General features: G+C 43.5%; 1 protein-coding gene across 1 annotated transcript in view; it reads left to right on the top strand.

Moving 5' to 3' along the window:
- The first annotated feature begins 31 nt into the window (after window positions 1-31).
- Window positions 32-26042, top strand: part of mtus2a (microtubule associated tumor suppressor candidate 2a) — a 44787-nt gene continuing 18776 nt past the window's right edge. The window contains exons 1-4 of the mRNA XM_035178784.2: window positions 32-143; window positions 11942-14259; window positions 15711-15969; window positions 20196-20447. Coding sequence (XP_035034675.1) covers window positions 12199-14259; window positions 15711-15969; window positions 20196-20447 — 2572 coding nt within the window. The 5' untranslated portion in view covers window positions 32-143; window positions 11942-12198. The remainder of the gene's footprint in view (window positions 144-11941; window positions 14260-15710; window positions 15970-20195; window positions 20448-26042) is intronic.

The following is a 26042-nucleotide window of genomic DNA, read 5'->3' on the forward strand; positions in this document are numbered from 1 at the left end:
GCAGCATCTCTCTCTCTCTCTCTCTCTCTCTCTCCTCCACTCAGAGAAGTGGGAGAGGAGGAAGAGGAAAGACGCGCATGTGTTTTGTTTTTGCAACTCCTGCGTCTCGCCGACATTCTTCAGCGAGTCAGAGGAAGCCGAAGGTGAGTCGCACATGTGGAAAACACCTTTTTGCGGGTTTCGTTTTTTTTACGCAGCGACGCCGCGGAGCCCAGCATCGGGTTCGGTGCGTAGTTTGGCTCGTACAGTATCTGCGTATTTTGCTGCTGACCCGGTTCGGTTCAGCGGCCAAACGTGTGATATTGTTGTTTTAAATTCTGTGTGACCCAAGCACGCAGGTTGTAAGTGGAGCAGGAGACTGTGGCTGCATGTGTTGAAGAGAGAGAGAGAGAGAGAGAGAGAGAGGGAGAGAGGGAGAGAGGGAGAGCGAGGTCAGAAACAGCAGGTTGGTGATGGATGGAGCAGATCAGGTCTCTGAGGGTGATGCTAATGATCAGCTATAGATTATGTAGGATTTAGACCAATGATCCACTGCACTGAGAGGGGGCAGCGAGGAGAGTTTGAGGGAATTTATATTTATTTTTGTGAGGATTATTGTTTTTTTGTCCCATCGGACCATGCGTGATTCTGACCTTACAATTAAAAATAAAAAAACTGGACAAAATATAAGGACCATCCTCCCGTCCTTAACAATTTATTCCGATACAATGCCAGAAAAGGTGTCAATAGTTTTACAATTATTCTATTGTTTTGCCATTATACTGAGGCAGACTTAAACCATTGAATGAAAGCACGTGAGGTTGAAGTAAAGATTTACTTTGATCGTTGTCTGATCAAACGCTCGAGGAGACCTTTCTCACATCTAACCATCGGTGCTGCTTTCATTTTGTAAAATGCTTCAAGTCTCTTTCTTCTCTCCGTGAATGAGGCTCTCGCGCTCTCTTGCAGCTGACCTCACTTCATCTTTAGTATCTAATTCTGTACAAAGCCTGAGCAGCCTTATGTCGGAAGAAATTAGGAGGATTTTTTTTTACTTTTGCAACAATTCCCGCGTCGTGGTCGTCACCTTTAGGTTTCTGAAAGCAGCGAGAGCAGAGCGATGACCTGGATCCAGTGAAGGTGCAGACGGAGGGCATGTCTTTCACACTCAGCTGTCTCTGGCCCTGATTGATTGGCGTCTGATCCTTCAGACCTGGTTTGGCTCTAAAGTGTGAATCTGTTGTTTTGCTTACTGATTATGTTACTGTATTGATTCCCAGTATTTTCAGCTTTGAAACTCCATCAGTTTACTTTGTTTAGCATTTGGCTGCACTGGTTTTAAGTGTTTATTGGAGTTGTCTTGCAGACATTATTGATCCCAAAACCAGGGACGTCCTTCGCCTGTGGATCTTCCAGTCCATTTTTCTAAAACCTACAAATCCCTCCCTGTCATTGTTAATGTGCAGGTTGTCTCTGCATGCCGTGCAGGAGCCTGAGGCCTTGGCTTGTAGCGACACGCTGTCTGTGCTGTAGCTGCTGTTCTCGATGCTGATGCATACGTGATTGATTCATTAAATCTGACCTCTGCAGTGTCTGAACAGCAGATCAATCCAGCAGATCTCTGCCAGGAAAACCACTCGCAGCAGTGCAAGTGCGAGCGGGTGTGTGTTTTGTTTAAGTGCTTGCGGCTCAGGTGCCCTGTGTGTGTGTGTGTGTGTGTGTGTGTGTGTGTGTTTCTGCAGGTAAGACAGTTTGTCACAAGGCCCAGGAGAGTAGCACACCGGTGCGACCTTCAAGGTCATTTTATAGGACAGAAGAGGAGAGGAGGAGGAGGAGGAGGAGGACGGATGAAGGGAGGAAATGGAGGTGATAAGTAGAGTGAAGGAGAGAGGGAAGAAAAAGTGTGCTATCTCTTAATTATGTGTTGTGTTTGCAAGGTTTTCTTAATTTTCAAACCAGGTTTTTCACTTTTGTTTTGGATGAAAGTGTTTTGCAAATGGATATGGTGTTTTTTATGTTCAAGAACATTAATATATATGTGAATGTTGAAAACGGTGTTAAATAAAGAGAGAATGACAGAAAGAGGAAGCAATAGCAGCCCAAATAATAATGATTGTTGTGATCACCCATCGATACACAATTAGGCTCCGCTCTGTTTGGTGATGATGTGCAAGCTTGTGTGAGCTCAGCGTGAATGAAGTGTCAACACACGTGCAAACACACACTCTCAAATTCACGCTGCCTTTGTCTCGGAAAGGTGGCAACGAGCCTGTCGTAGCTCCTCCCCTGCAGTCACAGGCAGGACATCACAGGGTGAAGGGGAAGGCACGCCTCCCCTGATGGAACACACACACACACACACACACACACACACACACACACACACACACTGACACACACTGACACACAAATACACACTGACACGCACACAAACACAAACTTCCCTGTCCCGTGGGAGTCAACATGAAAGACCCTTTCCCACTTGTGTGTGTATCCATTTGATGAATGTGTGTAGTCACCTCAACGGCAATGCTACAGATTTGTGTTTGTTTATTTTTGTGTGCAAGGTCATATTAGTTAAATCAGCGCGTTAGAAGAAAATGAATGCCACTCTATGAATGAGCTCAGTGTTTTTACGAGGGCAGGACTGTGAGAGCTACAGTTAACTTGACTGTAAAGAGCCACCGAAACATTCAGTCCACTCCATTCATTTTTAATGACACATCTCCAGACTGTAGCCTGTATCCACATTCTCTTGGAGGCTTGTACCCAAAAATAAACTTAAAATGTCAGCAGCAGCATGTTTGAATCCTTGAACTGGATCCTTAAAATTCCCTCTTGATTTCCCAAGGGAGTTCTTCCCCTCATTGTGTCCCTCCTCATCCTCTTTTACCCAGTGTATGAGAACAGTCCTTTTTACAGCCACTTAAAATCATTTGCTTTTTTTTTTTTTTGCACATCATCACCACCCAAAACCCTGAGCTCACTCTATTCTTCGCTCACCTCTCGCTGATCCTACGCCAGCTCTCCCTCCCCCACGCCCCTGGGGTTTATCACTTGCACATTACACATGCATACACACACTTACACATTACAATGCAAACTACACCCTGCCCCCGACACATCCCCAATCCCTTTCCGCCGCCCCCACTTTTCATCCTCGACAGCATTATTTAATTCTCCTAAAATAAACAGTAGTGACTCAGCCACTCTGAGTTGCTTTTCAGCTTCTCTTTGTTTGGACTGTCTCACCTTGCCAGCTTTATGTCTGACTGTGTGTGTGTGTGTGTGTGTGTGTGTGTGAGAGTGTGTGAGCATGTGGCAACTTCCTCTTAGTCCCACAGATTCCCCTCCATCCTTTCCTTCTTTGTCTGCTTTGTATTTGAAGTGAGCCGCTCTCTCTCTCTCTCCTCCTCCTCCTCACCTCTTTGTCCCCCTCATTACATTTCGCCCACCAGCCACGCAAGAGTTAACGTTTTCCTCTGCGACAGGAGTGAGGGTAGTGGGCGGAGGGGCTTTGCTAATAACAATGCGGTGCTACCAGCAACCAGCGTGGACAGACAAACCTATTTCTCCTCTCCACGGTGCATGCCAGCACCCCCATCTGGATATACGTTAGTCTGTGTGTGTTTGTGTGTTTGTGTGTGTGTGTGTGTGTGTGTTTTTTCACCGCAGGGCACGATGAAACCAAATAAACACGAGGCTCTCATCTTCTCATTCTCTCCTCCAGACTGTACTTGTCACTTTAGTTCTAATCAAGCTAATCTCCCGTAATCTCCCCAAATTGCTCTTTGTTTCCTGCTCCCAATTTATCGGATTTCTGTGCCAATGCTCGCTTCCTTCCTTCCCTGCACACTTGTCCCCCCTCCGACCACCTCACCTACGATCCATCCTCACAGGCGGCACAGCAGAGCCCAACCAGACAGGGAAGCAGGGCCATGTCTGATTTAGTGGAGATTCAGTCCCTGTGCTTACAATTATCTAGAGTCTAGATTCTAGACGGTAAATTGCATCATTAAGTGTTTTGTGCAACAGACCTCAAGTTTGCGGCCACATTCCCCTTTTCTCTTTGTCTCTGCTCCCGCGATAGTCACTGTAGTTGTGTGTGTGTGGCTGGTACTTATCTTTCTTTGCATGTAACTTTGCATGTACATGGGTATATAGGTGCATGCATGGTCAAAGCTTGGGTTTAATACATGGGGGTGTTTGTGGATGTTTTAGTGATCGTCCGTTTCCTTATCTTAGCGCAGTATGTCATCATTTCAGCTGCAACAGAGACACGAGGCTTGTGTGTAACCATGTGTTGATAGATGGATGTGCATGTGCGTGTGTGTGTGTCTGTGTGTGTGTGAGTGCATTGGCCATTTTTCATTTAGCTTCGACAGATAAATCCCATTATTGGCATATTGCGATTATCCGGCGATTTCAAACAGTGCCTGCCTGTGCGCAAATAAGGAAATAAATCAGCTTTTATTGCAGATGATCTGATTTCCTCATCCCTCTTATTCAGTTTGGTGTGACCACCCACCCTGACCCGAGATCCAGCCGAAATCCTGTTACAGTTCCCCCCTGATACAGAGTATGAGTCCCCCTGAGAGGCATCCGACTGTGTGTATGTGGGAGTGAGAGAAGGAAAGATGGAGGCAGAGGGGGGGAGAGAAGAAGAGATTATTTGGGCAGATGTAGTCTGCTGTGCTGGTGTGTCTTCTATAAGGATGCAAATGGGATTGATCACCTCACCCAACCCTCATTAACTCTGTGTTATTGAGGTGAGAATGAAGGGAGGAAGAGGAGGATGGGACAAAGACCGGCATGAAATGATTTTTTCATTTCCTGAAAAAAGGAAGGAAACAGTTGGGAAAACACCGAAAAGAAAAGGCTAATTGAATAAAATTGCGAGCAGGACCTGGTCTGTTGTTGTTTTTTGATGCATAAAATCAGTGCAGATCAACAACCGACAAAGTGAAGGATACTATTTCTGGATCTTTCTCTCTTCTCCTCCATCGTTCTGTGAGACAGCGTGCTCTCTGGTGTGCACAGGGAGTTATTGCTCGGTTCACACATACAAACACTAAGGAACAGTTTGGTGAATCATCACTTGTGAATTTGTGTCTACAGGGTGCTCATTGTGTCTCCTGCGAAAAATGGAGCATTAGGCTTATTTCACTGTATTTCTGTCTGTGTTGTGTTGCTAACAGAGAGGGGAGGAGAAGGGGAGGATGACTAGAGGCTTAGCTTTTTTTTTTCTCTGAAGAGACTTTCTCTCTAAGCTTCATCCTGCTGGATCATTGTATGTGAACAGAATAAAAAAGTACTGTATCCTTTTTTTGGGGGGGGGGATGTGTGCAGTTTATTTTTGAATATGCAAAAAGTCTGAAATGCATTCACATGTCTGCAGAGAGTAGATCACAAGTTCACACATTTCTGCCACAATCCAGCCCTGGGAAAAGTGTACAAGGACATGCAAGGATGGAGTCATGAGAGATTAATTACATGCATGCTAAGACACAGTATGTTCTGTATTAGAGGAATGGATTTTTCATCTTTGAGGATAACTGCTACGCTTCATTTTAATGTAAATCCTGCGCTAAATCTAATTATGTTATATGGCAACACTCAGGAATCATAGATTGTTATGCACACGTTGGCGTTCTGTCCATTTGCGTTACCGCCGTCGCTTGTGCTTCCACTTCAGCGTGTGGGAATTCACATCTGTGGAGAAATGTGTGGAGGAAGGTGAGATGGGGGAACCTGTGTGTGTGTGTGTGTGTGTGTGTGTGTGTGTGTGTGTGTGTGTGTGTGTGTGTGTGTGTGTGTGTGTGTGTGTGTGTGTTGTTTGGGTTCCCAGGGACCATGGAGCTATAAAACCTGTCTGCTCTTCTGTGGGGGAGGAGAGGACAAAACCAGAGTGCCAAAGACAAATGGCATCTGTAATAGCCACATGTGCAGCTGGATCGACAACAAAGACGCTGAGGGACGGCATGTGTTGATGTGTGTGTGTGTGTGTGTGTGTGTGTGTGTGTCTGTGCAGGTGAGCGTCTTTGTGCTGTCACATGTTTACATATGTTGCTAGAAATGTAAAGCTGTGAGCTCTGTGGCAGTTTCTTTTGAATTAGCATTTCTTTTCTTGGCAATAAAATTCTGTACAACACATATATTTGAGCCAGCGGATGATAATAAGATTCACAACCCCCCCCTCATCATGGCAACTGTGCATCCCTGTCTCTTTAAACTGTGTGATACTTATATTCAATTTTTATATTTGTTGAAATCAAGACCCACCAGTGTTATAAATATTTTCTGTGGACCCTCCCCTTGACTTTGTGCCTGAAAATACTATTGGGGGGTGATTTCAAACAGCTCAGCGTTAAATATTAAATCAAAGACATCGTTTCTGTGGCATAAACTATTCGATTTTTTAAAACATGTTAAACTTAACCTCGTAAGGAAGAAGGGGAGAAGGACTCTGGAGTGGGAAAAATACAAACCCTCCCCCTTCTCTGACCCCATCTCCTCCTCATAACTTTAATATGAGCCCTAAGAGGGAAGCATGGATACCTCTTATGGAAATATGTGATCCCAGCTTCCTCATTGGGAGCAATTTAGCCCTCATTAGCAGTATATTATGGTAAAGGAGTCTCAATAATTAAAAATCATTCTGCTCTATTAGACTTATATCACCGAGTCACTTCAGAAATCTCTATAGGACTCGCTTGTGCTATAGAGGCTGTGTTCCCCAGCATCAGGCTAATTAGAAAGCTTCAGTCCTCCTGCGACAAATCCCTTTCTCTCTGAGTCCAGCATCTGCAAGTCTCATCACTTCCCACACAAACAGATTCCTGCTGACAATAAGAGAAACACAGAAGGATGGAGAAGGCCTCTCTCTGTTTTACAGTTCTACGCACATTTTTCCCCCTCATTTCCGCATCCTTCAGAGAAGAGCTTTTACGATCGGTTAGCAGCTCGGTGCAAACCACAAAACCAAGTCCTTGACAGGATTTGATGACTATTCTGATGTCGTCTCATCCGGCTCCATGCTCTCATCATTTCAGCAATTTGCCATCTACCCACTCGCAGGGATGTGATTGCCCCGGTATGAGTCATGTGTGTCTGGTGGGGAGTGAAGACTTGTCTTTCACTCCGCTCAGGGACAGATATTTCATCTCATTGTTGGGGGGGGGGCAACAATAAACACATTTATTCATTTTTTTCACTTTTTTTGCACCTGACGCACCTGATCTTTCAAAACTTAAAAAAACGCTTATTTTTGAGTCTATAATTAGCACAAGTGCTTTTCATGCATATTAAAGCCTACTATTTAAAACTATATAGTTAGTTAGATAATGAGGGCGACAACTGTCTGTTATTCCCAAAATGGGGGGGGGGCCACACACCCCTATCCCCCCAGGTTAAAATCTGCACCGACTACACTTTTTCTAGAACTGCGTGTGTGCATTGCGTGGTCTGTCGGCCACATGTGTCTTTATACATGTGCATCTTCGTGAGCTCAGATGTGAAATGCACAGCAGAATGTATGCATGAGCTGTCAGAGTAAAAGCATGAAGCTGACCTTCAGACTACACTCTGTCTTTCTAACGCTGACCTTTTTCCCCTGATGAAAGATGCAGGGGTCAACACGTACTGTATATTCTCCATTTCCCAGGGATATGGCATTGCCATGACAACTGGAACAGGACTGTTGAAAAATCTTCTCAGGTTTTGCCTCCTGGTGTTTTCCCAGAGGAGTTCAGACTGAGTCGTTACCACAAGTGATGGGTCGCTGAAACAAAGCCTGCATCATTAGATATTCCGGCCCTGATAACCTCAACATGAATATATGCAGGAATAATACTGATCTTGTCCTCTCTTGGAAAAGACCTGAATTCCATAAAAAAAGTAAAAATTAGCAGTAATATACCAGTGGGTCGGTGGTTTAATCCTAAACTCCTCCAGTGTGCCTTCCCAAGTGTCCTTGGGAAAGATACTGAGCCCCAAATAGCCCCTGACAGCTGTGCCGACAGTATATGAATGGTGTGTGATAGAAAAAGTCTGGCATATAGACGTGCTGTATGTGCGTGAATGGGTAAATGTCAATTGTAATGTAAAGCACTGAGTGGTCAATAAGACTGGAAGAATACAACATAAATATCGTCTTTTTACCATTTGTTATTTTAAAGAATGTGAATGAACTATGGTATTTGCTTTGTACACCTTTCAATCCATCTCGTGAAAACAAACGTGATCCCTGTGTAATTATTTGCAGGGTTTCCTCCCCATCAAATATATTTTTCTACATTTGTTATGTAATTGCACAATTGCACAATACATACTTCAGTCAAAGGAAACATGAACTCAGCTCCTCACCAACACATCTTCATCCATCCCCTCTCTCACATGTTCTCCTCTGTACTCAATGGAGCAGAGGTTTTCTTTTTTCCTAAGCACATGTCTCCTGAGGATGCACCTAATTTTTCATAGTTGTTTTCCTCACAGTGAGGCTTTTTCCTCAAACAGCTCTTGAGCTCTGTATCTTCTTACGTCCGGCCTTTTGCCAGATTGGTTTTGTCCACCTCTCACCATGGGGCGATGCTGCGCTCATTGTGGTTCAGCCACTGTGACGGAGCTCAGCGCTCAGCCTCCCGCAGACTGCTGCCATCAGCACAAGCTCCGGCACTACATCAGTGCCGTAATCGATCTGCCACCATGTCCTCGCAGACAATTCTCTCACTCTCTAATATTCACTCTCTGTCTCTTTCCCTCCGGTTCCCGTCCCTCCCCTTCCCCCACCTCTCTGAAATGTGTTTTGTAATTAGCTAGTTATCTGATTGTGTGAACCAATTCAGTGTAAATATTAGCAGTGCACACAAAGGCAGAGTGCAGCCGATGATGTGTGGTTTATTCTACATCTTGTTTGTATACCACAATGAGTCGTCCCCATCGCTCTCTACAATCTGGATCCAAAGCACAATCTGAGCAGTACTAGGGCAGTGGCTATTCTACACATGCATGCTAGGAATGGGCTGTTTGCTTGTTCTGTGGTAGTGCTGCAAATACCCTTATCTTGCTGATGTTCTCCTTTACACTTGACATCTATTGCATTTCTGTCCGTCCTGGGCGAGGGATCCCTCACATGTGGCTCTCTCTGAGGTTTCTACCTTCTCTTTACCCTGTTAAAAGTTTTTTTTTGTAGTTTTTCCTTACTCTTGTTGAGGGTTAAGGGCAGAGGATGTCACACCTTGTTAAAGCCCTATGAGACAAATTGTGATTTGTGAATATGGGCTATACAAATAAGATTGGATTGATTGATTGATTGATTGATAGTGCTGGTTGCACAACAGGATTCAGTCTGCAGAACCCTGAAGCTGCACCACTGCTGCTGCACAAAGAGCTGTTCACATGTGTTTATCCAAAGCTCGTTCGAAGCTCGACTCAGTACGCAGAGCCCCGAACTGGAGAATCAGGTGTCACTTACGTCGATGGTCACAGGTTCATTCAAATTTTATTGATATCGAACGTATCGTGTGTAAGTTTGAAGCCGATAATGTGAACGGTTCTCGAGATATGAATTCCACATACAGAGAGAGAGACTGAGATTTCTGGAATTGGTAGATGGATAGTAAAGAACTTTATATTTTACTCAGGATCTGAATATATGATAAAAGTATTAATATTTGGATTTGATTATCGTTGTCATTTAATGAAATAACCTTTTTTTAGTATTCAGCTCAGAGTTCTCCTATTCTTTTCAGGAAACTATGATAATGTCTCCAAAATATATTTAGGCTGACATTCAGGAATGCTAATTGTATCCTTGAGTGCCCCCCCACCCCCTTCTGGTACATTTGGACAAACTAGCTCTACACCAGCATCAGATGAGCCACAGGCAGTGGAAGCTGCCGTCTTTGTGCGTCTCAGAGTTCACTGGTATCACTGCCAGAGGACACACGGAGCAGGCACCTGCTAATGAGAATAAACTCCCCCGCTGCACGTTTAATTAGAGGGCAGGTTATATTTGAACAGTGGAAACTACTCAAATATTCAGTGTGATGGTTGGGAGACACATATTTGACTACATAATGACCAGTTTATTTAAAACATACAATATTCACTGTTTACACCAACCTGACCACTGTGATAGAAAATGTTTGCTTGCTCAGAAAATTGAAGCTTGATTTGGTTTTAATGCATGTTGTTTAAGACAGAAGGAGGAGTCCTAATGGCGCTTTTACACATTATGGAGGGATTGAAATTTGAAAAGTAAATGGAATTCTTTTGTCTGAGAGCAACTTAAACTTTAAACCGCTCTGATTAAAGTGTCCTGCAGCACAAACATGGCGCAACACAACCTCTCAGACATTTGCCTTCCATGTCATCTGCTCATCTGTTGAATTTACATGTGTGTCAGGGACCAAGCAGCATGCACAGGATTTCAAGAAAGAAAAATAAGCAAATTAAATAGAAAACTGGGGATCCCATTAAAAGGGATCAGTAAGAACTATACTCTGACAAAACATTACATTAACGCTCACAAATGATTCATAAATGAGACAAGATGGAGACATAAGCTGGCTGGAAACGACGAAGGGAAACAAAATAGACAACAGTGGGGTGTCTTGATACAAAGAAACCCCATCCCCCCCCATGCCGATGCAACAATTGGTCTTGTCCAATTACTGGCCGTGTGTATTTAAACAGGCTCCACCCCCCGCCATCTCTTTTGGCCAAACCAGGAAGAGGGACTGAAGCTGCAGGACAAAGAAACTCAAGACAAAGAAATGTCTAATAAGGACAAAACAGTGTGAATCAAATGTGCCTTCCTCATTTAGAATACAACAAAGTGTCAAAAATGTCACAATAAAACGAACAAATAGTCTGTGTTTGAAACAACATGACAACGTGATTGTGTGTAACCATAAACCAAATTGAACCCATGTAATGATCGTGGTGAGACAGAGTGGATTTATTTTATTACAAATGTGTAGCTGTGGATACGATCAACCCAGTGTGTCAGTAGCACCACATGCACCCAGTTGAGATGGTGTCATGTACTCGGAGCGATCTGAAGCTTGGTTTTCCTGTGCATCCTGCAGAATGTCGCTTTCCAATGAAACAGCGTGTTTCTGCTGTGTGTGATCAAATCGTGGCTTTGGCTTAAGCAGCCATATGGCCTGTTGGAAAGGGCCTGTTGAGAGAGAGGAGTGTTTACTCCCCTGCAGTGATTAGACATACAGTATGGATTTCTCCCTCCAGAGCTGGTGTTTCTACTCCTCACCTATAACAACACCCACGTATAATTATTACGGTTTTTCATGTTGGATACATACACACACTCGAGCAAACTGTCTGCCTGTGTTACGCTGTAAAGCTAAAATGTTTGAAACATACTGTTATTGCTGATGTTTTAATCTTATCTTCATCTTGGATTCTACATTCCAATGTCCCTAGAGGAAACAAGCTCATTGCAAAACACTTCACACCCTTCCCTCTCTTCCTCCCTGTCATCATCAGCCATTCCCATGGAGATTCCTTCACTTACATCCAAAAAGTCCTCTCCTCTCTTGTCACTTAGCTCTTTTCTTCTTGCACCATTTGCTCATTTAATTACTATTGTTGATACTGCACTACTCTAATAATGTTTTTTATTCAGCAGTTGCTTGTATAAAATGCAAATCAAAAAAATGCATTTAGAGTGGAAACACGATCCAGTCGTGGCTCTTGTGTGTTTTTGTCTCATGGAAATCCTGCTCCATTTCGTTTCAAATGACCATCCATTGATATTGATTTAGTCTCAAAAGACTGTAAGCTATATACTGCTAATGTCCAAAATTGCTGCAACACAGACCAGACTAAATATAAAGCAGCTAAATTGGCTCTTAAAGCTGAATGGCTTCTACAGAAGTGGCTGTAATTCAGGCATATGAGTTGCTCTTGCTTACAGTTTCTTTTGTCATTTTTATTTCAGATCGAACAAACCACCATCTCCCTGAAGAGCTATCAGAGACGGCTTTGTTTACACACTGTAAACACAAAGTAAGCAGGGAGTTGAGGTGGAAAAGATTTCATGAGATGACATTTCGTCCCTGGAACACTCAACTGAGGGGCCATCGTCACGCAGACCCTGTAGAGGAGAGGCCTGCAATAGAAATATTTGTATCTCCATTAATGGCCCAAGCAACCTGCAGGTGTCTATTGTGAACAAGTCAAAAGAATCGGTCCAGCATGAGCATCCCAACAAGTTTTCAGGGCCTGAGGGTCAGTGTGGACAGAGGAGATAAGATCGGAAACAAAACCCAGATCCAGTTCCCCCAGTCTGGGGACGATAATGCCAATCGTTTATCTTCTATAGTTGATCTAGGAGGAAGGAGACTTACAAAGGACACGAGATATGGCACAACTTCAATTCCTCCTTTGGTGTCTCAGAAAGAGTCCCCTGACAAGTTGGTGATCTGGGGCTCCGAGCAGCAATGCCTGGAGCCTGACCTCAGAGAGTTTGAGCTTGTAGAGTGTAAGGAGATACATACGTTCTTGGGAAAGAGGGATCACGAGGAGGAGAACGAGGAGGAGGACGATGGAGGAAGTCTGAGGGATGGACGAGATGAGGGTCCAATGTCCATATCCTCCAGTTCAACTGCCAGTTCCACTTCAGTCGGCATGAGGAGAAATGACAATGACAGCAACAAAGTGGAGAGGAGAATGCAGAGGGACAAAGGGGGGCAGAAAAGGATTGCCTGTCATAGTACTGAAGAGTTAGACACATGCGTAGCAGGCTCAACAGGGAGGGGGAAGGGAGGTCTGAAGGAGTCCAAGTCTGAGACAAATGTGTTTGTGTCCAGTTTGTCGGCCATCGGCCTCAGCGGGAGCTTGTCGAGTGCTCTGGACTGTACCGGAGAAGCGCCATCTCCTATCTCTCTGTCCCACCCCAAGACCCACCCTTACCCAAATGTCAACAATGCTACCTCAGCCCACACCAGGAGAAGGGCAGTCCCTGCAGATGCCAACCAGAACTCGGCATCATTGCATCCTCAGGAGATATATGACTGTCCTCAGTTCTGCAGCCAGGATCAGAGACAGAGGGAGGGAAGCCATCACAGTAATGGATTGTCCTCTAACATGGGGCTGGGCCAAAGGAGGAGGGCTGGATTTGATGAGAGGGTTCTTCCACCACGACGGCAGCAGCTTGTCAGACCTCTCTGTCAGACCGAGATGGGGAGAGCGAGGAGCTTAGCAGAGCCCAATTCATATCGAGATTACACAGGGCAACCCAGTTCTCCCAACCACACTCCAGATTCATACAGTAATGGGTCGAACACAACGTTTACAAAAACATCTTTACGTGAACCCTCAGATTTCTCCCATCTCTATCACACATCTCTATTCTCCCAGTCCAGGCAGCCCAACCAGGCAGCCCAGAGGGAGGAAGTGCCCGTAGAAAGAACACCAGTTGCAGCAACACGGTTTAGTTCCAGTCCTCCCAACCCTTCCACCTTAGAGAAGAGACCAGAGACTCAATTCACATACAGAAGGAATTGCTCCAGTCCTAACAGAACAGGGATGGAATCCAGGTCATCAACCCCTCCTCACTCTCCTCTGAGGACACCCCAGGGCTCACCACGCAGGCAACCCTCTATATACCATGTTTCCAGGAATGTCTCTGGAGTGATTAGACATATCCCGTCAGGATGCAACCCTGCTGTACCGACGCCAGCTCAGGGCTATGGCAACAGTTGCCTGAGAGCACCAGTCAAAACTAATATAAGCACAAGCGGAATCCCCAAAGCGCCTCTTAACAACCAGCAGAGCTCCCCCCACTCTAACTACAACCCCAGCCCCAGAGAGAGCTCCCCATCACCAAAACTTAAGCCGAAAGGAGTTCGCCCTAAAATTATCACCTATGTCCGAAAAAATCCTCAATTCAAGCCCCAAGCTGCAGACGGACCGTATCAGGTATCCTCTCTACCATCCAGGCTCTCGACATACTCACACGGCCAAACACCCAATCCCTTCAAAGACAACGCTAAAGACCCCTCCAAGCCTGAGACAGAACCCAGAGCAGCCCCAGTGCTTATGGCCTCCAATCCGCTGTATGACAAGTACCGGCAAGACATGCAGACAAATATGTTCCCACCAGGTGTGCTGAGCCGGAGTATCAGGCCCCCTGGACATGCAAACACGGTCCCCCCTGCACACACACATGCCACTCCGCATGTGCACCCGCACAGCCACACAGCACCCCCCAAACTGGGCTGTAAAGCAAACAACTTCTATGGGGCACCATCAGAGGTGAGTAATTTGTACTTTGTACTCTGACAGTACTTTGTCTGTTGTAGTTTGGCTAGTTGCTCATTCTTATTTAAAGGATTTTTTTGTTTTGTCGATTGAGTCTGACAAATTTTTTGGTGGCCAATGCTGTGATCAATATTTAGGAGTAGAAAAAAATTCAGATTCCAATAAATGGACCAACGTGTTTTCAAGAATTGGCAGTGGTAAAGCAATGTAATTGAGGCTTAGTTTAAACTAAAACACAAATCCAACTAATTATATATAACTTGAATTTAGACAATAAATGTTTTAAAATAAAATTCCTGCATTGTTTATTCTGTAAAATGAAGGTTTTCATATCGACAACATAATTGCTGATATCAACATGTCTGTGAAAGGCACATATGGGCACCTTTTATCGTCCAGCCAATAAATCAGTTAGACTCTATAATCCACTGTTCATTCATACAGACGGCGAAAAGGGAGCAGCGATGGAATTTGAATTATGATTGTTGTATTAATTAGCAGCAGATAATAACTGTATGATTTGCAGTATGTTATGAACATTAATGCTGCATTCTTTTGTTCTTTGAGGTCCAGTTTCCCGATTAGTCTCACACCACACGAATATGAAGTCCAAAGACAAACTTCAGATCATTTTTCTTGACTCCACATATCAATGTCCCCAGCTAGTTTCCATATTCCATATTCTATCCCACAGTAAACTATGTATAATTCATCACAGATATTCTGCATTTTATCCCCACTCTCACAAGAGCTTTATTGCTTTTAAGTCGTTCCTTATTGATTCTGATTAAATAGCTTTATTGGGAATTCATATTCATACAGCATCAAGCACCAACATGTGGAAATAAATAGTTAATGCATGCTCAAGTACAAAGCCCACAGGGACATGGCAATTCTCAAGGCTTCATATAACACTGCATGAGAGTCCCATACATTGAGCAATTCCATTAAGAGATTTCACTTACTCTAAAATGATGCTGGTGATGTTAAACACGCTACTCGCGGCAGATACAACCAGATGTGTAACACTCTGCTCTCCTGTAAAATGTAGAAATTCTTGTTATCAGAAATCGTCTGTTGAACATGATCAGTCAGATCATATTTGAAGCATTGGTTTTGTTCAAACTGAATTTTTGATTACAGAGATTTGAGTCCATGTCTGTGGATACATTCAAAGCTGTAGAATATAATTGTGGCATCTGCTATTAGATGACATGGTGCATCAAAGCTTTGTTACTCATTGTGTCCACAGGCAAAATACACAAAAGTAAGCATGTGTTGGCAGGAAGATGTAAATCAGTAAACACACTAGCTTATTTCCTTTACTGTAAGGACGATATACAAACATGATGCAAGTGTACAAAATGATGTTTATGCTAGAGATCTCTAAATAGGTTACAAGATAAGTATTTAATAGTATTTTTGGTCAATTGCATGACTTCTAGGTGGGACGATCTGCCAGTTTCAAAGGGAGTTCTGTTGAGGACACGCTGCAGCCGCGGACAGCCCCTCAGGCCGGAGGCAGTTGCAGTCTCCTGCGCTCTGGCCGAGGTCTGCGTCTCGGCCTGGGAGCTGTCAACAGGGCGGCTACGTGTGCGGCCAAGGGCAGAGGACCTGTTCAAGGGCAGAGGTCGGCACTGGTTTTCAGCCAGCCAGTCCAACCTGTCATCCCGGCAACCAGTCAGAGAAGCCAAGATAACACAGGTACATGAAACCTTCCCTCGCAGCATGTTTTTTTTTGGTTTCCCTCACAGAAAACAGCTGCAATGCCAGATGGAGGCCGTCTCTGTGGAGCTACAGTACGCATCCGAGTTCATTCCAGCAACCCAAAATTTGACACACTAGAGAGCTACCTTATCTTTCGTCTCCTTTGCAGCAACGAGGGGTTGTGGGACTTTTTTCTTCTTCCTAAAATTGGCCTGAGATGAAGGCAGCTCATTAAAATGCATTCTCTGAGATTAATTTTGGCTGATGTTATTGGAAGGTTTAAAGAAATACTGAGGGGAGTGATACTGCTCCGGGAGGCTTCCATCTACAAAACAAAATAAATAACTAAGCTTGCTCACTCTCTTTCTTCACGCAGCAAATTTCTAATTCAGATGTCTCCGATAGCACCTCTGACTGCCGAAGTGAGATTTGCATTACAGCTCACGATCGTCGCCGGAATATCGGAGTATGAAATTTGTTCATCGCTCGGCACTCTGGTGGAAAGCTGCAGCATTTATCACTTACATGCATATTTGATCTGCTCTTTCCCTGAGTGCAATAACCTGGACACACAGTGAAAATACATATGTACATTCATTCACACACAACCCAAAGCTGCACGTATAGAATTGATCAGCACAGTCTTATGATGTGCCAGGCATCCTTATCATAATCCCTATTAATACAGATGTATGGTGTCTCGGTGCTGCTGCTCGGCCCTCTGGGGAACACAGGCTTTGAAGTGCAGAGCAATTAACGGTTAAATAACAGTATTTTTCTGCCTGAAACATCTCTCATCACTGTTGCACCCTGGCTCACACACACTGCATGTATAAACACCAGTGTTTATACATTCAAATATATTGAATATATTGGTCAGCATTATGTGTATCAGTCATTGTGTGTAGGATCATAATTGATGGAGTTCCTTTTGCCTTTTTTGTTCTCATTGTTCTTTCACCCATGTTCTGGAGAGATCTGACCTCTAACCTTGTTTTCTTTTCTTTTCTTCTCTCCATCACTGTAAACTACAACATTTAAGCCTTTTGTGAATTATAATCTATCCATTTTTATATTTGTACATTACTCTAAAGGTACTATATAGCTATAGTATACCTGATACAAATTACTCGACTTGTGTAATTATGCAGCAGGCTCTAAACTCTAATGAGGATCATACCACTGGACATTTGTGTTGAAGCTGTACTTCTGCATGTGGAGGCGCTCACCCTCCCTCCCTCACAGCAGCCGAGCGCCGCGATTCGCTCCGGTCGAGCCGCAGAGATTGCGGTGCACCCAAGTATCACATTTAATAACATGCAATTTAACGCTTTGCGGAGGAAATCTGTGCAGGTTGTTGCAACTCACCTTGGGTTGTAATTAAAATCGGTCGGTCATTATAGTGCTTATCCCGGCTCTCCGTCCCATTGACTTTTCTGAGCCGTATTTACATAATTCACCTCAAGTTTGGGTCTTTCTTTCAGTGAGAGCCAGTGGATGGATTTGGTGTCTTCCTGTTTTGTTGTTGAGAAACTGGAGGTAGTGTTTCCGACCTGAGGGCAAAGTAAATTTATTTTATTCAAATCTGTTGTGTGGCTGGAGGGAGAAACTGCAAGCCCAGGAAAACATCCTGCAGGCTTTTATGATTTATAGTGTGTGTCCTAAATTCAGATTTGCATGAATCTTAGTCCTATTTTTGTTCCTTTGGAGAACCACTTTATCAGGCCGGCTGTGTTTGCAGGTGGGATTTGTGGAATTAGAAAGAGAGGGAGGGAGCATGGAAGGAAGGAAGGAAGGAAGGAAGGAAGGAAGGAAGGAAGGAAGGAAGGAAGGAAGGAAGGAACTAAAGAAAATGACAACGAAAATGACAGGAAAGGAAGGAAGGAAGGAAGGACGGAAGGAAGGAAGGAACAAACAAACAAACAAACAAAAGAAAATGACAACGAAAATGACATAGAAGGAAGGAACAAACGAACGAAAGAAAATGACAACGAAGATGACAAGGAAGGAAAGAAGGAGGGAACGAAAGAAAATGACAGGGAGGGAAGGAAGGAACAGAAGGGAAGAGCGGATGGAAGGAAGAAACAAATTAATGAATCAACGAACCAACACAAAAAACAGGGAAGGATGGATGGAAGGAACGAACAAACGAATGAATAAAAGTGAAAAAAATGATAGTAAACAAAGGAAAATGTTATTTTTCAAGCTTTTCCTTTTAGGTCGTTCAGAATAATGTGTGTTCTCATTGAACAGGAGCGATGGTCCTTGATATCCAATCTAAAGTGGATTTTTGTCCCCCTCACTTATCTCCCTCGTCTCTTAGAGGGCTTGATTGGAGTGGAGGGGTTGCAGGAGGGAAATCTGGGCATTTATCTTTAATGATCCTGACCTTCTCACTCAAGAGGGGCATCCTATTTTGTGTCTCTCCTCCACCAACCGTCTCTCTTGTCCTGTAGAGCGCTGTGGAGAGGAGCGGGCGGGGGGGCTGCCCACGTTATCTTTGCGACCAGCAGGGGATAATGCTCTTCTTCGGCAGGATCTAGACCCTTTACTGCGAGCTGGGGCAGCCAAAATGGGGCTTCTATTCCAAGGCCTGGGGGTTTTGCCCAATGTGTGTATGTGTGTGTGTGTGTGTGTGTGTGTGTGTGTGTGTGTGTGTGTGTGCCATGGTCGCTCATGCCTGCACATTTCATCTGTTTTGCTGTTGGAAATCATAGATTACCGAGAGGGAGGATTTCTCCCCATTGCTCACTAACAAAAGCCGCCACCGTGGAGCTGTGATTACTTTTTTATCCTCTCTTTGATTCCCTGTCTTTTTCTGTCTCCTCCTAAAGATGTTTTCTCTCTTCTTCATTTTGTCTTCACTTGCTTAATCCAACTCTCGTTTTAGCTTTTTCTTTTGTGTTTTAACATCTGGAAAAACCTGCATCTCCCACCACAGCTTTTAGGATATTTGGGTAACTGCTGTCCGATTCACTGTAACCCCTGCAGTTACAAGGAATAATTAATAATAGCATTACTGATAATGTTATAAACTATGAATACAAGCAAACATAATGTATGTACTGGAGAGATGAATGGCCTACCTCCTAAATTGTGACAGTCATAACAGTGTTTACAGCATTAGAGAAACCGCTGGCCACCAGCCCAGTCTGCAGGCACGGCCAGAGCCACCAGCAGCTATTAGCATGTTGTTGTGTATATGGTTAAAGTATTTGCTCGCTGTAGAAGCCGGAGACATAACACAGACGACTTCCTGGTGAGAGCTTCATCAACACAGAATGATGAACGACGAGGGGGAACAAACATCATGCTTAATCTCCTCCATTTATTTTGCTGTCAGCGGTGGTTAATGAGTTTACAGTTGTCACTCAAACACACACACAAAGACACACACACACACACACAAAATCTTGCTGTCTATACTTCTGTCTGTTGAGCACACACATGATGCAGGGAGGAAAGAAGCATAAATGCTAATTACCAATTAAGATTAAATGCAGGGGATGATGAGCTATAAATAATACATTTGTAGCATTCACTGGGTACAGAGCAGTGTGCCTTCAGTCTGTGGACCAAGTTGAACATGTCTTCTTCTACGTCCTCTCGTTCACAACCACAGGGGTCGGCAACTGGGGCGATTTGACCCAGTTGTCAAAATCGCAGCTACATCATTTTGATAATCTGCTTCATTTTATTTCACCATATCGAAGTGAGACTCAGATACAGGTGTTGATTTCCATCATGGCAACAATGATTATAGAACCACTTCCTGTTTGAATGATGGAGCTTTTATTTTGAAAAATTGTCCACTGGGGTGTGAAGATTGTGAGGTGGATCTGAGATCGCCGACGTGTAATGTATGGAAAAATAACATCAGTCAATCATTCAAACTTGTGTATAAACCACACACGTAGATAGTAAGAAAAAAAAATTCAGTTTCATTCTATGACAAATATTGACTGTAAAATCAGTGCAGATAAACCAGGTAGGATGAACAAAAAGTTTTCTAACTTCACTTTGCCCCATAGACCGTTTATAAAAAGCTCTGCACACACAACGTCCAGCACACAAACCAATAAAAGGTTTGAGGATGATTTGAGGAGAATTATGAATAATTCATTCTCTAGATCATCACCACAGGCCAAGCAAACATCCCATCCCAAACAGGCACGTTTAAAGAAAGACTCAACATAATTCTTCATTTTGTGCTTTTCTAACAGATGAGGTGTTCACCCAGCATACTTCCCCTCCGGCTCCAGCGATGGCCGCAGCCCAGCCCCAGTCCGCCGCCATCAGATCCCTGCTGCCCAAAGTGAGCCAGTCGGGCCTGCGCCCCCCGGGCTTCAGCTCCAGCCGTCACCCCGCGGGCCGCCTGGCGGCGTTCGGGTTCGTCAGGAGCTCCAGCGTGTCGTCCGTCTCCTCGGCCCACTCCGCCGACAGCTCGCAGAGTGACCCCTGCAGGACAGCTCACCGTGAGTGCGCTCATTACAAATCTGTAGACGCAGGCCAATGTGAGAGCTGATCCCTGCTGGGTGTTTAGTTTTTGCTGCATCATGTGGTTTGTCCTTTTCATAACATACTGGTATTTATCAGTTAGCTTAATGGCTCATTCCAAAACACCCACTTTATCATCATCTTGAGTACACTGTTATTATCACCGTACTGTTTTTATTGCCTCCTTCTATGTATTCCCCTCATGGATGTAATTTGCATAAACAGCCCCCCCCCCCACATTCATTATGGTGCAGTCTGCTTTCTCTTCCTGAGCTCCGCCTCACTAACAATGTATTCTCTAATCTGTATTTTAATACACAAGCTGCATACAATTAGAAACAAAGCTGCAGTTTTATAAAGCACATACAGAGAGTATGCAGCTATATACAGTATAAATGTGTATTTTTTATTAGAGGGGTATTTTTATTTCTTTCAATCATCTAACGTTCAGTATTCCTTTGTTTGTGCATTCGTCTCACATGATCGACCCAATAAGATGCCCGAATATTAGTCAATTAATATCATTAGCATATTATTATACTAGAGGTCAGAACATTGTCATATTTTCACTAATTAATTTGTTCCAGGATGATTTTTCATGCATGTAGCAGAGCTGGTGTGTTATTACAAGACAACTAGATGACTTGACTTTAGAAAAGTTACAAGAACAGTTTACCCCAGAAACAGTGATATTTCATTGATCCCCAAACTGAAAAATGTACTTTGAGTCATTAAATATCCCCATTTGACAGCTCAGCTTTTATGTATCTATGAATGTATGTAAAAATAACAGAGCTCAACATGTCAGTCCTAGGATTCATCAGTAATTTAACAGCCTCGTAACTGGGTCTGTGCTGCACGTTCAGGCAGTGTTCTCCGTGGAGAGATCAGTTTGCTGACTGAACTGTGGGGAAATAGTTTTTATGTTCACAGTCAGCTGCACGTGCACATGCATGTTGTGATTTCAGTGCTGCCTCTCAGGCTGGTTGGGTAGTTGGCTGAATTTGTGGTCGGTGTGTGTGTGTGTGTGTGTGTTTGTAATGTGACCTACATAGGGAACACTTGCTCTTCCTCTCCCAGTTACAGATGACGTACAGCATCTGCACTCTCACGCACGTCAGCCCCCCTGTTATGTCATCACTCCATTCCCTCCTTTTGTACTTTATACTTTTTTTTGTCCTTCTTTTTCTCTCTCTCTCTCCAATTGGTTGAATATGAGAACACACTCTGGGAGTAATGTGGGGGAGGCACCTCTTCATCTGCCTTGAAGCAGGGAAAAGAGGAGTCCCTGAGGTATCTGGAGAAGAACCTGATAATTGAAAGAAAGTGTGAATACGGAGGTTGTCAGTTTTTAAAAAGCTTGACATAAGACATTGATGTTGAGTTTATCATTCTTTTTTATCTCAGATTTTTTTCCTATGATTTTGTTCCATGTTTGGGTAAAAAACAGTAGGAGACCAGTCTTTATTAACAATTTATGTGTGTGTGTTTGTGTGTGTGCTTGTCTTTCTATAGTTTTGAGGGCCAATTTTGGTTTAATACCATCATTGTGAGGACATTTTGACTTTGTGAGGACATTTCAGACATTTAAGGGTTAGACGTTTAAGGCTAGGAATTGCATTATGTCAATGTGTGTCCTCACAGCTATAGAAAGAAATGTGCAGCAATAGCGAGATGCAAAGCTCCTCTTCATCTCTCTCGTATTATTATTTAATTTTTTTTACTTATATTTTTATGCATGAACTGAATCAGCTGAACATTGGGACAAGAATTTCCACCACACTGAAAGCTCCAGAAAGTTGGATTTTCTGAAAGATACATTTTCTTGAAACCCCCAACTCTCTGTATATCTGTAAAGTTGTGGCACTACTGCGATCAGTTACTCAAAGTGATCTTGCCCCAGCATCTACAGTCTGTGCAGTCAAAATGTAAAAAGATCAGTGTATAGCAGAATAGTTATAAGAACTAAAAACAATTTTTCATGACACTTACACTACTACCCGCCACTTTCAGCTATTTAATAAAATTTCACCATCTGTATTTTGGTTTGTTGTCAGAGACAAACATAAACAACGGTATTGAATCTCTCTTTCTAGCGAGCTTCATTTGTATTGTACTTAATAAATTACCCTGCAAATATCAATATCATGAATCAATGAAATGAGATCCAGGCCTGAGAGAAGCCTTTGCTGCATCAGTCTGGCCAAAGATCACAAGTTCATCCCCGGCTACGTAAATCAGACTTAATGTGACTCTTCATGTTACAGGAACAAGTGCATCCACTAAATCCTGAAGATAAATTACACGTAACATAACAGAGGCCTAATCGCTCGCTTGTTAACGTATTGTCTGTTTAAGCAGCTGCTGGTTTAAAATGCCGGTTTAATTATGCCGGTAATTTATCACCTACATGTAGCTCAAAACTGCATAGACATAGTAGACATGACGGCTTTATAAATATTGTTCACGCACACGCACACACGTGCCCTAACAGAGCGTAGGAACACCTGCCAGCAGAGCATGAAAGAGCAGAAGTTTTGAATGGTGTTGCCTGCAGCCGACTCTTCCTCTCCCCGCTGCCACTCTGAGCTCAGTGAGACCGAGCTGGAATCGAGCATGAGAGGCAGAAGATTAATAAGCTTTGATGTTCATTTCCCTGCGTGCGCCCGTTTGCGTGTGTGACACCTCGAGAAAGGCAGGACGGGAACGTTTACTTCCACTTTTGACTCTGTGTGGTGCTTGTGACCTTTCGCTGCGAGGCATCGGAACTCCCCGCTCCGTTTGAACTTTACGGATTAAAATGCGCTCGACTGTAGATCCTATACTCTGTCTATTTCTGTGTGGGTGCACTTGTTGAGCTTTAACCAGAGGGTCGTCTGATGCATATGTGCTATGTCTTTGGGACGTTTGATATTAGAACTTGTACTGTGTTTTGTCTTTTCTGCAGCCTGGATTCAGTTGTCATATTGATTTTTATCTTTTTTTATCCCAGGGGCAATTTAAAAGGCAGAAAATAGGGGTGACATTTTTTTAAACTCTTCTCTGATTTGAATTGGAGATTTCACCAAAACATAATTGCATTTAAAATCCTTATAAAGCCCAAAGCAGTTTGTGAAAAATTGCAGTATGATTGTAGTGACTGCACAGATCCAAACATTTAGTTGCAGTCATGAGAGTTCATCAGAATCTACCGTTTCTAATTTCCAGGGGCTCTCACACTGTTGAACCTGTTTTCATTTGTGCATGTGTGCACATACAGTAGGTGTGCAAGGACAGGAAGTATGTTTGCAGTCCTTGTTTTTCCTCTTTCACTCTGGGATCTTTGCCTCCTCTCGCCACAACCCCAGTTGCAAAGAGCAGACAGATTGACAGATGAGTTCTCACACATCCTTCCATCGAGGATGCACCGGGGGAACACAGGCAAACCGTTACTTCCTTCAATACCAGAGAAGAAAGGCTTAGTCGCTTGTTTTCCCCATTGATTAGCAAGTAAAGCGGACTCCATTAGGGCTCTGGGTGATACCAACAGGAGGAATCATTAAGGAATAGAGTGATGGTGAGGGTAAGGATTGCAGCCCTCTGATAAAGTGTAGAAGAGGATCCCTGGAGATTGAACTCCCCACTGTTGTAGCTCAGTCTACCTCTGATCAATGATGCATGGATGCATTTAAATGTGGACATGTGCCTTGATTGTCCAAGAAGAAGAAGAGAAAGATGAGGGAAGGGACATATTTAACTTGAGGGAATATGTCGTAATCTTCGTCTAACTTTTCATGATGTTAAAGATATATTGGATTTTTCAAACTAGCCCTGCATCTCAGCCATCTGGCAGACAAGGACATTTCTTTTTTTTTCATCTGTCTCAATTGGTCCATAAAAACAGAAGATTGACCCTTTTTTTGTCTCTTATTTACACCTACTCTACCTGGTAGCAAGAGGGGTATTGTAAGCAGTGGATTCAGTTTGTCTCTCACAGCAATAACTTGAGCAGTTTTAATCTTATTTGGATTAAAATTGGAGAGTTGGTTTAGGGAATCTTCGACTGTTGAGATGGAAGATGCAAGATCTCTACTTCCCTCCTTCCATTATATAAACATGAAGCTAAAATATCCAGAGTCTGTGCAGTAGTGACTGTGGTGTGGAGCAACGGTATAGAGGTCCTGCTGATACATACGATATATCCATCTCGAGTCAGACTCAGCTGTCAATCATAATGTTTCACCACGTTTTTTTAGCATCAAATTAGTGATCAAAACCAAACGTATCAGAAACATGAATACTTGAACACACATGAGTGTTACCTAACTGATTTGTTTTGTTTGGCCCACGTCTCATCCACTAACATGTAGAGGAGAAAGGGGTGTATTACCTATGCAGTAGCCAGCCACCAGGGGGCGATTAAGATGGTTTGCTTTCATTTCAGAGAGCTGTTATGTCATCCATATTCAAATAAAGTTTATGGTCAGGACCTGTGCTATTTTTGTTGTTGTTCAAAACTGTCAAGGTCGCAGGTTCAAGGTCGCAAGTTAAAAGTTTTAGCCGAATGCTAATGCAGGGGACACACAATAAAAGCACACATACAACTGCAATTATGTTTAATTCAGTTACACATTCAAAAAAATGTCAACAATATCACTTGATTGAAAATGAAACATTTTGATACTACATTTCAACAATGTAGCACGTATTGAATATTTTAGACTGAATGTAACCCGGGTGCCTGTCACATCACATCTTTAAGCCCCTCCCCCTGTGGCCCTAGGGCCTTCATGCCTCCTCAAACAGGAGACAGTTTAACATAAAGAATCACACACACACACACACACACACACACACACACACAATCACACTAAGGAAATCAAGGTGACATTGAGCCAAGCTGTTATGGCCTTGATTGATTCTTACGGCCTGTTTGCTTATATATGCATTCAAGTGTGTTTGACTAACATCAGGGGGGCTATAGGCTACTCTATATAACATTGATTAGCCATTAACCCAATCCTCCCTTTAGCCAAGTCTTTGACATCCCCTAAGCTTTTTGTGTGTGTGTGAGAGGATCCATGCATATGTGATGCCTGGTTAACTCCACGGTGACTGACAGACTCTTACATAGCTGAATGCAGAATCCAGCAGCAGGGCGCTGATGAAGCCGGTGCCTCTGAGCCCTCATGACTCCTGGATGGAAACTCAATCGCCAAAACAAACAACGACAGCAAAGAGTATTATCACTTCGATCCATCTTCTCTTTAGGTGATAATGAAATAAGGGTGAAAATCAAATGAACGAAAGAGTGAGCAGAGCAGAGACAGCTGAGGGGTGAAGATGAGTTGGAGGAAGATGCAGTGATAAAAGAAAACTCAATGAGTCCAAATGAGCAGAGAGGAGAAGGGGAAATGGAATGTTTGAAAGAAAGATGAGCGGAAACAGAAACACGGAGAGGCTGGTGCAGGGAGGAGAGAGGATGCCATACCCCAGATGCAATGGCTCAGATCCGCTCTGTGAGTCATGCTAGCTCAATGTGAACAGATGGTTTCTATGGTGCAATCAGATAGACACAAACGCGTATACACACA

Source organism: Hippoglossus stenolepis, chromosome 15, assembly GCF_022539355.2.
Source record: "Hippoglossus stenolepis isolate QCI-W04-F060 chromosome 15, HSTE1.2, whole genome shotgun sequence".
In the NCBI taxonomy this organism is placed as follows: domain Eukaryota; kingdom Metazoa; phylum Chordata; class Actinopteri; order Pleuronectiformes; family Pleuronectidae; genus Hippoglossus; species Hippoglossus stenolepis.